The following is a 14,589-nucleotide window of genomic DNA, read 5'->3' as shown; positions in this document are numbered from 1 at the left end:
TGGGTAAGCTGAGGCATCAGCAGCTCCCCTGTCTTCCAGACAAGCCTCAGGACAACCTCTGGCAGTTGGTTTCATTGGCACCACTGCCATCAAATACCTGCGGGCGATGCTGTTCTTCTACTGTCCCTCAGATACCCACAGGGACCCAGGCCGGGTGAAGATGTGAGAGGGACAGGGTGGCCTTAGCACAGGCTTGGAAGGAGCAGGGAGATGGCTACAGGTGCAGGGCAGGCCTCACCAGGTGCCCCCTTTCCTTCCACCCCCTGCTCCAGCGCTCCTTCTGCAGCACCGTGGCCAACGAGATCCGTTTCTCCCTCACCTGCCAGCGTCGGGTCAAGCACAAGCCACAGCCTCCCATGATGGTCAAGACTGACGCCGTCATCAACATGCACACGTTCAATGATCGCCGGCTCCCAGGCAAGGACAGCATGGCCTGTAGCACACCACTGGCCCCCGTGTTCCCCTAGGCACTGGTGGGGTGGGGACCACAGGCCTGGGCATTGGGCAGAGGAAAGGAGACTGAAAGGAAAGTCCCTGTGCCCACACTGGGCATGGGGACCAGAGCCACTGCCTGCCCACTGGGCCAGGAGCTCTCTACCCTTACCTCCCAGGATACCAGCAGGCCTCCAGGCCAGCTGCTTGGGCTTCTCTCTCCTCTTGTTTCTTCTATGGGTTTTTAAGCTGCCGGCCAAGACAGCCAAGGCCAAAGGAAGCACATGCCTCTCTCAGGCCAAACTCACCTGCCCCTCAACTCTCTTCTATGGTCTGAAGTTTCTACCATGGCCCCGCAGAGGCCAAAGAAAATGGGGAACAGTTTCTCATCACTGCTCCCTCCCCACAAGCCTAGGCCTGCTGGCGCTTGACCATGAGACCAGAGCCTCAAGCCTTGGGCACCTTATGGACTGTAGTGTGGCCGCTGACGGGGGCTGAAGATGGGTGGGGGTGGCCAGCCCATGTGCCTGGGCAGAAGGAAGACTTTCTCCCTCGGGGGCTGCTCACAGGGTTCCGGTCTCCTGAACTTGGCACCACCCATGGCAGCCCCTGTTTTGGCAAAGCTGAAGGCAGATTTCCCCATAGGGATAAAGAGGCATTTGGGGTACAGGAGGCAGGAGAATGCACAGAGGGCACCATCTGAATTCTTACGGACAGTGTCCCAGTGGCTCCCACGCCTCTGGGAAGGGTCTGGGAGGATCAAGTGGCGGAGTGGTCAGAGTGAATGCTTCACTTCCTGGCCAGAACAGAGAGGGTCCCCTGAGTCTCTCACAAAGGATGCCAGGAAACAATGTTCAATAACCCAGATGAACAGTGAATTCCATGGAAATCCCACAGGCCCTTAAGCCATGGGATCTTACTTTGCTGGTTACCAAGCTGTTTCTAAACCCTGGTGGCATTTAGGAGCTTGGGCTCTCTGCCACCTATTCATCAGCAACTATTCCTGGCCAGTTGGCCTTGACCTCCTACCATCATCCTGGATAGAGAAGAGAAACCCAGGTGGAAATGGAAGTCCTCACCCATCCTCAAAAGAGAGGCCCAGATCCTACTGCACAGGCTGATTTGGAGTAGATGGGGAAGCCAGAGGGGCCTAGAGAATTCCTGGCCTCCTGGACTAGCCAAATGTAAGATGTGCCCCAGGAAAAAATGTTCAGGGGGCAGGATATCATAGCTGGTAGAGGACCCAAAGATGGGGAAAGAGAAGCTGCCTCCTGGAGAATTAACCAAAGACCCCACACAGACACACAGGCTATCCTGGCCCCTGGTTTCTTGTCCAGAGCAGCTGGGACCTTGTGGGGCTTGGGGGTACAGCAGAGAAGTAGCAGCAGATGGGGTACCAGTCAGGGGTGGACCAGGTGATCTGTGGGTCCCAGATATCTGTGATGGATGCTCTAGAGGTCTGCAAATTTAAGATTCCGGGGAAAGAATGAGACATGGAAGGGTTAAGTGTCCTTAAAGAGAAAGTTACGCAGCCAGCAGGGCTTACCATGGACTAGGGCAGAGAGCAGTCTGAGAGCAGAGGAGGAAGAGCTAGAGATTCTGGACAGGGACCCAGGAGACACCAGCCACCCACCTCCCACCTCTCTCCTGTTTCTGCCTGAGGAGCCTGGTTAGGGAAGAGCTACATTTAAATCTCAAAGACCTTGCCAGCTAGGATGAAGGTTAATCTCTAACTCCCCCCAGGGACTCCCAAAGCAGGGGAATACAGTGGGCTTATGGGATGAATGCTGTCCCTCCTCCAAACTGCAAGCTGCAGGACCAAACCAGCTGGGTCCTGGAATCACAGCAGCTCCAACAGGCCAGGTGCCCTGGAGGCGAAACAGGCTGGACGTGCAGTGTAGACAACACATGTAATGACAGGAAAAGCCATGCAGTCATGAGCTTCTGGGTGTGTGGGTGTGCATGCATGCACACATGTGTGTATCTTTGTATGTGTGAGCTTTTGGGGCTGGGGGTGAAGGACAAATTTGGACCAGAATCCAGGCATGCAATAATAGGAGAATCCTTTGGATTCTGATGTGTTTGTGTGTGTGTGTGTGTGTGCGTGCGCGCACGTGCACACATGTGAGTGAATTTGGGATGAAGGAGAGAAATCTAGGCAAAAAGAGCCCTCCATGTATGTAAAAACAGGAGAAGCCATGTCTTAATGGGGTTCTGATGAGTATACAATGTATCCCTGCATCCATGATATCCATGAGTATATCCCTGCATATACTCGTGTGTGTGTGTGTGTGTGCGTGTGCATATTTGTGCACCAACAGCAGAGGGTGGAAGACAGGATAAAGCCTGCAGCATTGCCAAATATGTTTAAAAGGAGAAGCCATGTCATCAAGGGGTCCTGTGTAAGCCTATGTGCACCTGTGTGTATGGGCTTGTGTGTGCAACAGAGTGGGAGGGAGCATGAACCAGACAGCTGCACAGACGGGTCCGTGCATGCTGTGTGCAAGAAGCTACGTGCAACTGGACTTTGTGAGTGTGGGTGTGAGTATGCATACACATATGTTCAAACTCACATGTATGTTCCAGCTCCCAGCAGGAGCAGAGATGGACAATCAGGAAGGCAGGGAACCAGGGTCCATTTGCACTTCTGTCATGGGGAGAGGTCATTTGTCAGAAAGATTTTCTAAGATCATATTGGCACAGGCACAAGGAGACTGGCCGAGTGGAAAAAACCCCTCAGAGCCTCATGGCTGTTGACTCCTTTGCCCCATGTGGATGGAGTGTCCTGTTTGAAGGGAAATTTTTTTTTTTTTGCCTTTCCCAGATGACAGCACTCTAATGAAGGTATCTGCCAATTTGTTGACACCAACCACGATAATTAACCACTGTCTTTTTTATCTAATATAATTTCACAGCACACATCCACATCCATGCTCATAGCACACACAAACACACACACACACACGTGTGTGTGCTTTTGTGCATGACACTCCCTGAAGGCGGCATGTTCTTCTGAGGCTGCGCACATACACAGACTGATGGAGGAAGAAACGCAAGGGGCATGGGGTAGGAGGGTTTCCTCAGTGGAATGAAGATGGCAGCTATCAGGGGCACGATTCGATTAGGGAAATCCTATGAAAGGTACTGAAATGATTTCAGACTCCTAAACCATGGCAGGATGACCCCTGCCTGATGTCCCCTCCCATTTGTACCTTATATCCAAATGTGTGGCTAATGTTCACCCTCTGGCCAATGTCCTGTGTTTTCTTCGAGACCAGCCCAGTATTCAAAGTACAATGGAGACATGTGAGCTGCACCTCTCCCAGGTCCCTGAAAGCATCAAGTGCCATGGCATCTTGGCAGGGGAGAAAGGGAGAAGGTGTCCCATCAATGTGGACCAAATGGAATTAAAGTTTAGGCCACCCTGCTGGCAGGTGTAGAGGGTGCACGTGGGCCAGTGGGTGGGAGTGATGGGAAAAGGAGAAGCTGGTTTGGATGTGGCAGAAGAAGGGAATTGCCTGAGCATGCTGGACTATCCCTGTCTGGCCCCACATGCCCGCTTAACAGAAGATTGATCGCCCCTACCTTCCACATCCATTTCCCACCCCAGAATGCCAGCACCTCCTCTCAACCTGCTCAAACTGCCCAAAGTGAGGGGCAGCTGTGAAGAGACAAGGCCCTGGGCTTTTGGACAATGAACCCTCCTTATCCCTCTCCCCTGGACCTATTCCTGACCTCTCTGCCAGTGGACGGGTAAGAAAACCCCACGAATTTTGTCCATTCAGGCAGCCCTGCTCTGTGAATATCTCTCTAGAGGCATAATGCCTCCTTGGCAGATGAGCTGACTATGAATCTCTGAAGGTGGGAGGCCTTCCCAGCTCAAGCCAAGATTGCCTCAACTAGAAGAGCACACCTAGCTCCCTTCCCAGTGCCCCAGCACTGGCAGAAGGCCCAGGATAGGAGAGATTCCAGCAGTGCTGGGGGGAGTTACCAAATGCTTAGAAGTCACTCCCACTCCTTAAACTCGAGGAAGGCAGGCGTCAGACCCAGGCACACACTCGCCAACAGCGGCCGGGGCTCCCACCTTGTCTTCTCCCTAGGGTGCTGCTTGGGGCTTTGCATCTGCTTCTTTGTCACTCGGCATGAAGCTGATCCATCCCCAGCCCACCCCAAGCCATTCCTAGCTATATGCACAAACGTCTGGGAAGGGCCTAGCAACCTGGACAAACAGCTGTATGGACTTAACATCTGGGATGGGCTAGTCCCATGGACACAGGCAAGAAATGAGCCCAACTCTGTAGATAGGTCTCTGGAATAGACGCACCTGGAACAGCCTTCCGAGTCAAGTGGACACATCTGGAATGCACCCAGCTGTTTGCTGCAGTGGAAGGACCTGCCCTCTGTCCCCATGCCAGTTTGAATCAAGCCCTCATTTCAGTCCTGGATTTTCCCTGGAGTTAAAATTTCAGAGCTGAGGCCATCCATGAAGTCACAAAACTGTTTTTGGTAGAAGGTTAATGTTCTGTATAATATATATATGAATGTAAAAAGATATATATATATATATATATATATATATATATATATATATATATATATATATATGCACAGTGTATATATGACCTGTAGCCCGTGTGTATATGCACCCTCCCCGCACGTCTGCACACAGAGTGTACATAACCCAGCCAGTGTGGGTGGGGACCAGGTGAGAGATGGGGGCTACAGCAGCAAAGTCTAGGACAGAGGCCACCCAGAGCAGGGGCTGCAGAGAACCCCACGGGGACAGAGAAGGCCCTGCAGGCATCGGAGCTCCAGACCCTGTGAAGAGGGCAGAACTATAGGGGCTGGTGGTTAGGTCCTACACAGCCATTGCGTCCTAGATAAGGGCAATAGCAGCCCCTGGGACTTGTCCGCATCTGAGACAGTTTGAGGCAGGACCATGGGGCTGTGTCTGGGTGGAAGTGTCATGCCAGTCTCGGCTCTCGAGACCGGCCCTAATACCTGTCTGCACAGTTGCTAAATAGGTGTCAGTCTGCTTGGAATACCCTACAAGTCTGGACTATTCTAGAGCGCGCTGGCCTGTGCCTCAGAGTCTCACCCACACACAAAGGCTCAGCTCATGGCTAGGGAAAACATTTCTTAAAGTGAATGGCCTCGAGGGCATTGCCAGCATGCCAGTAAAATGTCCCAATGCCCTAGTTCTTAAGCCTGCCCCATCCCCTGCCTTCTAGAACAGAAGACCTCAAATCACCCTCCAGTGTGTCTCTTTTATAGATCAAAACTCTGAGGCCTCCACATGATGGGAATGCAGCTGCAGAGCCCGTAATGCCAGCCAAGAGTTTGTGCCACCTCAGACAACCTCCCCTGGTCCATTTGACTGAGACCAGCTGTCAGGGAGTGACCAAGGAGCCAGAGATGTCACACGGGGTGAAAGATGAGGCTAAGGCCCCTCCTGTCTGAGCATAGCCCATGCCATCTGTCTGCCTTCTCTCCACTGCATCTCCCCAGCAGGGCAGTTGGCCGGGATCCCAGCCCCCCGCCAAGTACCCACAGACCTCCACCCTGCCCCACCCGATCCTTCTGTTCTTGGCAATTCTGATCCTTTAGCTAGTGGTCCTGCCCGTGTCATGGATCAGAGCATCTCTGGAGCATGCAGGAGAGATGAGAGCTGGAGTGGGCATCTATGTGGTCAGCAGCCTGCCCTCTGCTTTGGCCCCAGGCATCAGACTGGTCTGCACTTAACTCTACATCTGCCTCTGAGGCCCCAGCCAGAGCACATCTGGGCTCAGCCCCCCAAGGAGGAGCCCGTTCTGGCTCCAGAACAGGAGCCAGAGGCTCCAGGGCCCTCATGCCACTGTGTTCCAAACCCCCAGTGCATCTCTTCCTGGGCCAACTTCCTGGCTGGGCCTCCCATGATGGGGACTTGGGTTCCCAGCCCCTGGGCTGAGTCCCCAGACAGTACCATGCAAGACCCCTGGCCTGTCCTACCACCCAGACCAGAGTGCCTGGATGCCCCCTACCCCCACTCAACATGGTTCACACACACTGGTCTCTGGGCCATTCAGGGGATGCCCTTTGTGGACATGCAGAATTTCTATGAATATAGTTTTTTGTAAACATTTTGTAACAATTTGGGTTTCATAGTAACTGTGTTACTTGCCAATCATTCTAGGCTGATGTAAATAAATTTCCAAACAAATCTGATTATTTTCCTTTTTAAGACACTGTGATATATCAAAGTGCACAGTTTGCTGTATGAAGTAATATGGTTTTAAATTTTAAATAAAGAAATGTTTCTAGAAAAACAGGGCCCCCTTGATGTGTGTTTTCCACTTCTCTTCTCTCTCCTCAGAACCAGAGTGTGCTGAACAGTTATATTATGCCACCTTCACCCAGGACTGACTGTGCCCTGGGCAGGAGATCCTGGTGATGAGCGGGTGGGTGGCTCCAGCCCAGGCTCCTGGTTCCCATTTCAGATATACAGGGTATATAGTGTCTGTCTCAACATTGTCTGACTTAGCCTTCCCTTCTTGGGGGCACATCCGTCCCCAGTGCTCCTCCATCCACATAGCTACCTCGGGAGTTGCCACAGCATCATGTGACCCTGTCCCTTTGGCCACAGTTGTGGGGGTTGGGAGGGCCTCTAACCCAAGTTTGGCCAATCAGAGATCTTGCCTGAGCTTTCTCAAACTGGAAATGAGAAAGTTCTGCTGGAGGTGGAAACTACACAAAACCAGGGTTCAAGACAGGACATTTTAGGCAGAAAGATGTCTACAAAACCAATGGAAGAGGTGAAGGAGCAAGGCTAAGCTGGGCCTCTGATGGCTCCCAGAACCACGCAGAAATGACGCCCCAGGGAAGTGGCTGCCTCTGAGACTGATACTAGAAATGTGAGGCAACACAGACTAGAGCACAGCCCAGAGCTGCACTCCAGGGTTCAGAAAGCCTGGATCAAGAAGCTGCTGCCACCACGGCCCCCATCACAACTAATTCTCATCACCCAGGAAGTTGGAGATGGGTACAGAGCGACACTGCTGGGAAATCTTATGTTCCCCAGTCAGAAATAGCCCAAAAGCGGGCAGGATGGTGCCTCACAAACAAAATATTTGACTCGTTTCTGCTTTACAAATCTCATGCAAACAGATTAACTTGAAAGGGACATTTTTGCATCCAGAACCTTCTTTGACACCATCATAATCACAGCTAATACTTTTGAGCACTTCCAACATGGCAGGTGCTGTGCTCTTGACACGTATTATCTCCTCTCCTATTTGTCTCAGACCCTGACTCTTCATGACCTTTCAGTCCAAATGTCTACCACCAATGACTCAGACTCTCAATGTCCCCATTCTAATTCTCTGGAGAATTACATGATTAGACCAGCAGGGGTTAGTTGGTTATCAGTTAGTTGAGTTAGTGATCCAATCAGCTGTGGCTGTAGGGAGTGAAGGGTCACATTCTATAATCATGGTACATAGGCTCTTTGCTTTAAGAGGGTTGAGAAAACTGGACAATTCCAAAAAAAGCTATGTGGGTTGGGCAGGTCCCTAAAACATGCACCCTCCTATTCTGGAAGCTGACAAGCACCAGATAAACCAAGCCAAGGTCCCAAAAGTCCTTGCAGAATGGAGAGGGGGCAAGGACCCAATGGGCTACAGTGTCTGAGAGCTCTGGTCTAGCCTGGGGACACAGTCCAGGAAGAGGCTTTGGATCCCAGCCAGGTAAGAGGCAGAGAGAGGCCCTGTGTTGAAGGATATCTGTCAGTCCCCGGGGGATAGAGGTGGTGGGCAGAGGTAAGGTCCAGCCCTCAGGTGTGAACACCCTGTAGTTCAGGGTGGACTCCAGCAAAGAGTAGAATATTACGGACAAGACACAGGAAGAGACCTAGTAGGAGTAAGGCCCATAGTAGGGGTGAAGGAATAGGTAGAGCACCCACTCATCCATCCCTCCATCCATCCACACATTCATCCATCTATCCACTTATTCATCTATCCATTCATCCATCCTTCTGTCCATCCACTGTCCACCGATCTATCCATCCATCCATATATCAATCCACTCATCTATCTCCATCCCATGAACTTCTTTCCATCCACCTACTGATTTATCTATCAATCCATCCATCTATGTATCCACTCATGCATAGACTTAAACATTCTATGTATGAGGCCCAGCTCTACCACCCACTAGCCGTGTAACCTTGAACAAGTAACTCCACATCCCTGAGCCTCAGTTTCTATAAAATACATGATTATGAAAACCACCCCCTCATAGAATGGTTGTGGGGGGGCGGGTAATGAGAAAAGGCACATTAAGTACTTAGCACAGAGCAGGGCATATCATAAGCCAAAGTGGCAGCAATTTTTACTAAGAAAAAGAAGGAGGAGAGAAGGAGAATCAGGACCTACTGTACGCTGAGCCCTCGCAGGGGATAGAGTGGTGAGCAGTAAGGCAAGACTCCTTCCTCCAGGGCTCAGAAGCCGGCCAGAAGCCTATCAGTGACACTCTGGGCTCTGGACTAGGATCAGCCAGGTCTCTGGGGATACTGAGGTGGCCCTGATTGTTTCTGAATAGGGCAGGGAGAAGACAGAATTCCCTGGCCCCCAGCCTCTCTGAGACACCCAAGACTGTAGCTCTCAGAACCCATTTCCACCCGGCTAGCCCTCCCAGGCACCGAGCTCTCTCTCCATGGCTCTGTCTCTAGGAGACAAGGAAATGATGCTAGGCCTTGCCACTTTCCCACCTTCACCCCACCCCCAAGATCAGGGTGCTGGTTCTTTCCCTGCAGAGAAGGTTCTCATGGCTAACTCCCCAGGGAAGGAAAGGGAGCCCACATTACCCGGCATGCAGCACCTACCAAGCGTCACTGCCAGCGCCTTATACCCATTTCCCACGGGGCTGAGCAATGCCCCTCTGCAGCAGATGCTGTTAGATCCACTTTAGAGTTAAGGAAGCAGATCAGAGAAGTGGATGGACTTGCTCAAGGTCACACCGCTGGTCAGTGCTGCATTCCAGGAGCAGAGCTGGAATACCAAATGGGGCTGACTCCCAAACACATTCTCTCTCCATTCTGCCGCGGCTTCTCCCAGGGGAAGATATCAGGCCCTAGAACCCCTCCCTACCCTGCCACCTCTTGAAGCAAGAGGGCACAGAAGGGAAGGGAGGAGAATCAGGCCAGGCCTTGAGGTGGGGGCGAGGCAGGGGCAGCCATGTAGAAAGAACAGGGCCATTTCTGCTTCAGCCTCTCCTGTCAATGCGCTCCACACTCCTCCCATCTCCAGCCACCAGGGCATTGGCTCCTAGTTCCCATGTACCAGGTTCCCAGGAGCAGAACCTTCTAGAAGATTCCTCAGTTAGGGATCACTGTGGCAAGAATAGGCTACTCTAACCAGAACAAAAACAGACTTCGTTATAAGGGATCTGGCAGAAGCACAGTCCAGTTTCCCTCTCCCTCCCTCCTTCTCTCTGTCTCCCTTTCTCCATCCCCAACCCTGTCCTCTTTCTCCTTGTCCTTGTTCAAGGTAGGAAATGGGTGCCTTAGTTCTGGTTCAAGTGCCCCCTCCTCCAGGGCCCAAGAGCAAATACCTAGAGTGAAAATGTCCCAGTTCCAAATCACCTGCCCACCCCTTCAGCAGAGGGCTTCGGTTGGGGAAGTTCTCTGCTAAGTGGCTCTAGACCTGCACTTCTCAAACTTTAACATGCACATGCAAATCCCCCAGGGATCTTAGTACAATGAAAGCTCTGGTTCAACGGGTTGGACAGGCCTGAGATTCCGCATTGCTGACAAGTTCCCAGGTGATGCAAGGGCTGCTGGTCCACTGTCAACACAGGAAGTAGCCAAGCTGTAGAGGGGACAGTGGTGCAGCACAGGCCTCATGGAACCCTCCTGCTCCAAGCTTTGAAGGTCCAGACCCAGCCACCCCATAAAACTGCACCAGTGCTGGACCCGCTCCCTTTTAACCCTTATCTATTACCATCTGAAACGCTTATTCAGTTTTCCACTGCACACTGTCCTCTTCTCTCTCATCTAGCCCCAGAATATCGAGGCTGGAGGGGTTACCCAAAGTGCCTCAAGGTTCCAGATCACTCAGGACACCCCTTCCAGGCCTGATGACAAGCCCCACCAAGCAGTATGATCAGGGACTCTGGAATTTAATTTCCTGGGTTCTGTCCTTGGCTTCTTCTTTGAGTTTCAGTTTCCTTGCCTCCAGAATGGGAAGACCAAACCCACCTCAAAGGGTGATATAGTGATGCAATGAGATCATATGTGCCTGGGACATGTACAGCTCAACCAATGGTAGCTTTTATTGTGGAGGGAAAGAAACAAATGATTGGCCCTCTCCCGGGTATGCCAAGAGCTATACTAGGCCAATCACAGAGGAATCAGCAAAGATGGTCAGCTATTAAGTTCAAATATCTGGGTCCCAGTCCGAAACCCAAAACATCTGGGAGGACATGTGGGCCCATTCTCCCTATGCCATCTCCCAAATTAGGCCAAAGATTCCACAGGCTGGAGGAGGGAACCTGGGGAGGAATTGCCAAGCAGAAATGGAGTCAGGCACAGAAGGCCCCCCGGGCTCTGCCTGAGCAGTCCTGTAGGGTTGCCGGCTCCAGAGGGCTCTGGGGAGCAGAGCCTAGTCTCCAACTGCATGAGCCCAGTACAGAACCTGCGGAGATGGGCCTCACCAGACACCCTTTGCTGTGCCTCCATAGGCACACATTCCTTAGCAGCCAGTCCACGGACATCTTGCTTGAGTAAAGAGCCATCTGTGTGCTGAGACCTGACTCAGATCCCAGTCTCCCACCCACTGCAGCCAAGCTCTCTCCACCGAATCAGGAAATCAAGGCTCTGTCCTGAACACTTAGAGTGAAGGTGGTGGCATGGCCCCCACCCCACCCCCAGCCAAAGGGGACTAAACTAGAGATTTCCCTCTGAGCTGGGGGAACAAGCCCTCTTGCTGTTATTTTATTCCACATCATCATCCTTTGTATTGTTGCTATTACTGTGATTTCTGCTTCCCAGGCAGTCATTGTGGAGGGTGGCTTGGAAGCTGATAGGCCAAGATGGTTCTGAAGCAGATTCTGGTTGGGCTCCTTTATGGTCTCTGGGTCTGCGGGAGTCCCAGCCCAGGTAACTATACCCTTGAGGTTAAGGGCTCCCTTTCCTTTGCCCTTGCTTGTCTTGCCCACTTGGAGCACTGCCCTCTGTCCTGCCCTCTCCCTTGCAAAGGCCTCCTATCACTCGTGTCGGGAGACGGGGACTCAGAATGGGAGACAAGTTTCTAGACCCCTCTGCCACCTTAGTTTAAGCAGCACCCGTGGACCACTTACAGCCTTAGTTTACCTCTCCTGGGCAGTGGGGAAGCCCATTTTGACTGCCTCAGGAAGCTCCTGGGAGAAAGAAAGAAAAAAAGGCTTCCTGTGAAAGCAGATGCCAATGCGGGGCATCAGGCTTACTATTTGTGGGGGCCGTCTCTGCTCTTCTGCCAGTTTCCCCTTCTCCAGGCTTCCATCCCCCTCCGGGTCCATCTGGAGAGAGGGAGGAGCAGGAGGGGGTCAGGGCCCAGCACCCTGGGGCTGCAGGTAACCACTGTGGGAATCAGCCTGGGCCAGGGCGCGTGGCTCCCCCAGGGCCTTGATGACGCTTCCTTGGGAAACAGAAGCTGAGTGTTTAAGAAGCATCTGTCATTATGGAAACAAAGTTGCCAGGCCATTTTTTCCTTTACTATTTTTACTGCAGTTTCATTATCTTATGCAAATGAAGCTGCTGATGAAACCATTCTGCAGAGTGGCCCATGCTGGGACCAGCCCCACGGAGGGGATTGATAGCCTGCCTCAGCCTCCAGATGAGATGTGGGATGAGAAGGCCCCATGGAGACGGCTTCCAGAACAGCCACCCTGCCTTGGAACATGCGGCTTCCCACCGGACAAGCCCCCGGGTCCTGCCTCCATCCCAGGAATGCCCCGGTCCTTTATTTCCAAAGACCCAAGTTTCATCTCAGCCTGGCTCAGGCCTGTGTCCCCAATTTCTCAGTAGTTGGAGCCCTTGAAGTCTAACTTGGCAGTACCCAGCAGGATGTAAGAGAGAAGATGGGAAGCAACTGGGGCTTCATCTCAGGGACCTCTGAGAGCAGCATTTAACACGCAACTCACTTTCCAGTCCAGGGGGAGAGAGCTGAGGTATGTATACACCAATCTTTGGTCTAAGCTGGCCCCCAGAGGTTACCGATCCCAGGTACTTCTGGCATGCCACAGATGGCACAGTGGGCTCTGTGGCAGGTCACAGCCTCGGGGAAAACAGTGTACATGGTGGCAGTAGGAAGTTGGGCCATCTGTGCAGAAGTGGCAAGACAGTGCAAGGCAGTGATGGCATCTCCTATGGCCGCCTTTCTGAAGGTGAACAGCCTGAGGCTCAGGGAAACCAGATAACTTGCCCAAGCTCCAGTGAGTAAGCACAGGGCAGAGTTACCCAGGGATGTCTGCCTCCCCAGCTCCAGGAGGCCCTATCTCCAGGCCCTCTGCCCCTCTCACAGCACAGGCTCCCTGGCTTCCTGCCCAGGCCTCCCCCATACCCTTCCCTGCAGCAGTGGTCTAGCTGAGAGCCCCTTCCCCGCCGCACCCACCTCCTCCCCGGTCCCTGCCTGCCCCAGGCTGTCTCCCAGGCCATCTTCCAGTATGAGGCATGTTGGCAAAGCACACACTCTTCCTGGTGAGTCCAGGGGCTCCCAGATGTGGAGAGATTCTCTTCCAAGAGGATGCCAGCGTCTGTCCAGTCCCTCTGGCCCAAAGCCTTTACTTTTAGTTTTCTGTGATGACCAGCTTCCCCTCCTCCTCCCTAACCTGGCCTTGGATCACCCAGAACTCTCTAAACTCTGATAAGCCATCTTCCAGAACAGGGACAAGTCCAAGCACTGACTAAGAGTGTCTGCCCTATTTGGGCACCTTCTGTCTTGGGGCAGTCTGACTCGGCCCCACATTTCCCAAGGGATGGGCAGTGCTGAGATGAAACCAGGAGTGTCCCAGCCCTACTCGCACCTACTGTGGGTGAAAGAGGTCACAGTAGTTTCCATGACCCAAAGGTCACTGGCTCTGTGCTCTCTTGCATAACCCTGATCTCCATCACCCTGCAAAGTCCAAGGGACAGGCCCCCTCTACACTCAGAAACACCCTCTCCCCAGCTGACCAAAGGCTTGAGAGTTCTTAGTGCTCAGCTCTTATATTCCTGGAAGAAGTTATCATTAATAATAAAATGATAATAATAATACATTCTAGCTAGCTGAGTGACAACTGTAGACCTGGCATTGTGCTTATCAGTTTGTACACCTCACCTCACAGAATTCTCACTATAACCCTATGAGCTAGGGGTTATCATCCCCACTTTACAGGTGAGAAAACTGAGGTTAAGTCAGAGAGGAAGAACAGCTCTCCCACAGTCACCCAAGAGGCATCAGAATGGGGCCTCCAGGCTGGAACCTCCATTTCATTAATTAGTGAGTAAAGAAATGAATGAGTGAATCAGAAAACAGTCAATAATCAATGCTATTTACAGACACTAGGGAGCTTCTTTATCTATAAAAAAAAATAATCCAAACTTGATTGGGCCAAAAATGAGAATTACTAATTACAGTCACTCATAGGAACGACCTACCATTTATACCTAATTGCAGTGCAGTCCAATAACAATTATGCACATCAATAAATGTGTCAGATTAACTTGGTTGTAAGTTTTATTTGATTGCAACATTAAACCCTGTTTGTGGTTGCTCAGACTTGGGAGGCCGTGGCCATCCTGCCTGTTTCCCTTGGTCCCTCCTGGAAATGAGCAGGACCATTGGTGCTGGAAGAGAAGTGGGAGATGAGAGATGAAAGAAACAGCTCTTTTCCGCTGCTGCAGTCTGCCCTGGCAAACTCTGGGGAGGCAGTTTGGCAGGGGGTCTTTGTGGTGTGCAACGTCATGAGCCTCCCCTCCTTTCCGCAGTGCCAAAGGCAGCTTCCTAATTAGAACATCCATAACCCTCAGCATCTGCTCCAAGAGAATTCAGCTGCTCTAAGATGGAGAAGTCCATTAACTTTATTGCACAAAACGTCGGACGTGCTTTTAGACAGAGGATCACTGCCAAGTGAGATAAACTGCCAGAACCTGCCAGAGGAACAGGC

General features: G+C 52.0%; 1 protein-coding gene across 1 annotated transcript in view; it reads left to right on the top strand.

Annotated features, from left to right (window-relative positions):
* The window catches only part of GRIK3 (glutamate ionotropic receptor kainate type subunit 3), a 213,727-nt gene extending 206,998 nt beyond the window's left edge, over positions 1-6,729 (top strand). The window contains exon 16 of the mRNA XM_017666378.3: positions 273-6,729. Coding sequence (XP_017521867.1) covers positions 273-467 — 195 coding nt within the window. The 3' untranslated portion in view covers positions 468-6,729. The remainder of the gene's footprint in view (positions 1-272) is intronic.
* Positions 6,730-14,589: the final 7,860 nt, after the last annotated feature.

The sequence above is a fragment of the Manis javanica genome, chromosome 4 (assembly GCF_040802235.1).
Source record: "Manis javanica isolate MJ-LG chromosome 4, MJ_LKY, whole genome shotgun sequence".
In the NCBI taxonomy this organism is placed as follows: Eukaryota; Metazoa; Chordata; class Mammalia; order Pholidota; family Manidae; genus Manis; species Manis javanica.
The sequence above is the reverse complement of the archived record's forward strand: the minus strand, read 5'-3'. Positions and strand labels throughout refer to the sequence as shown.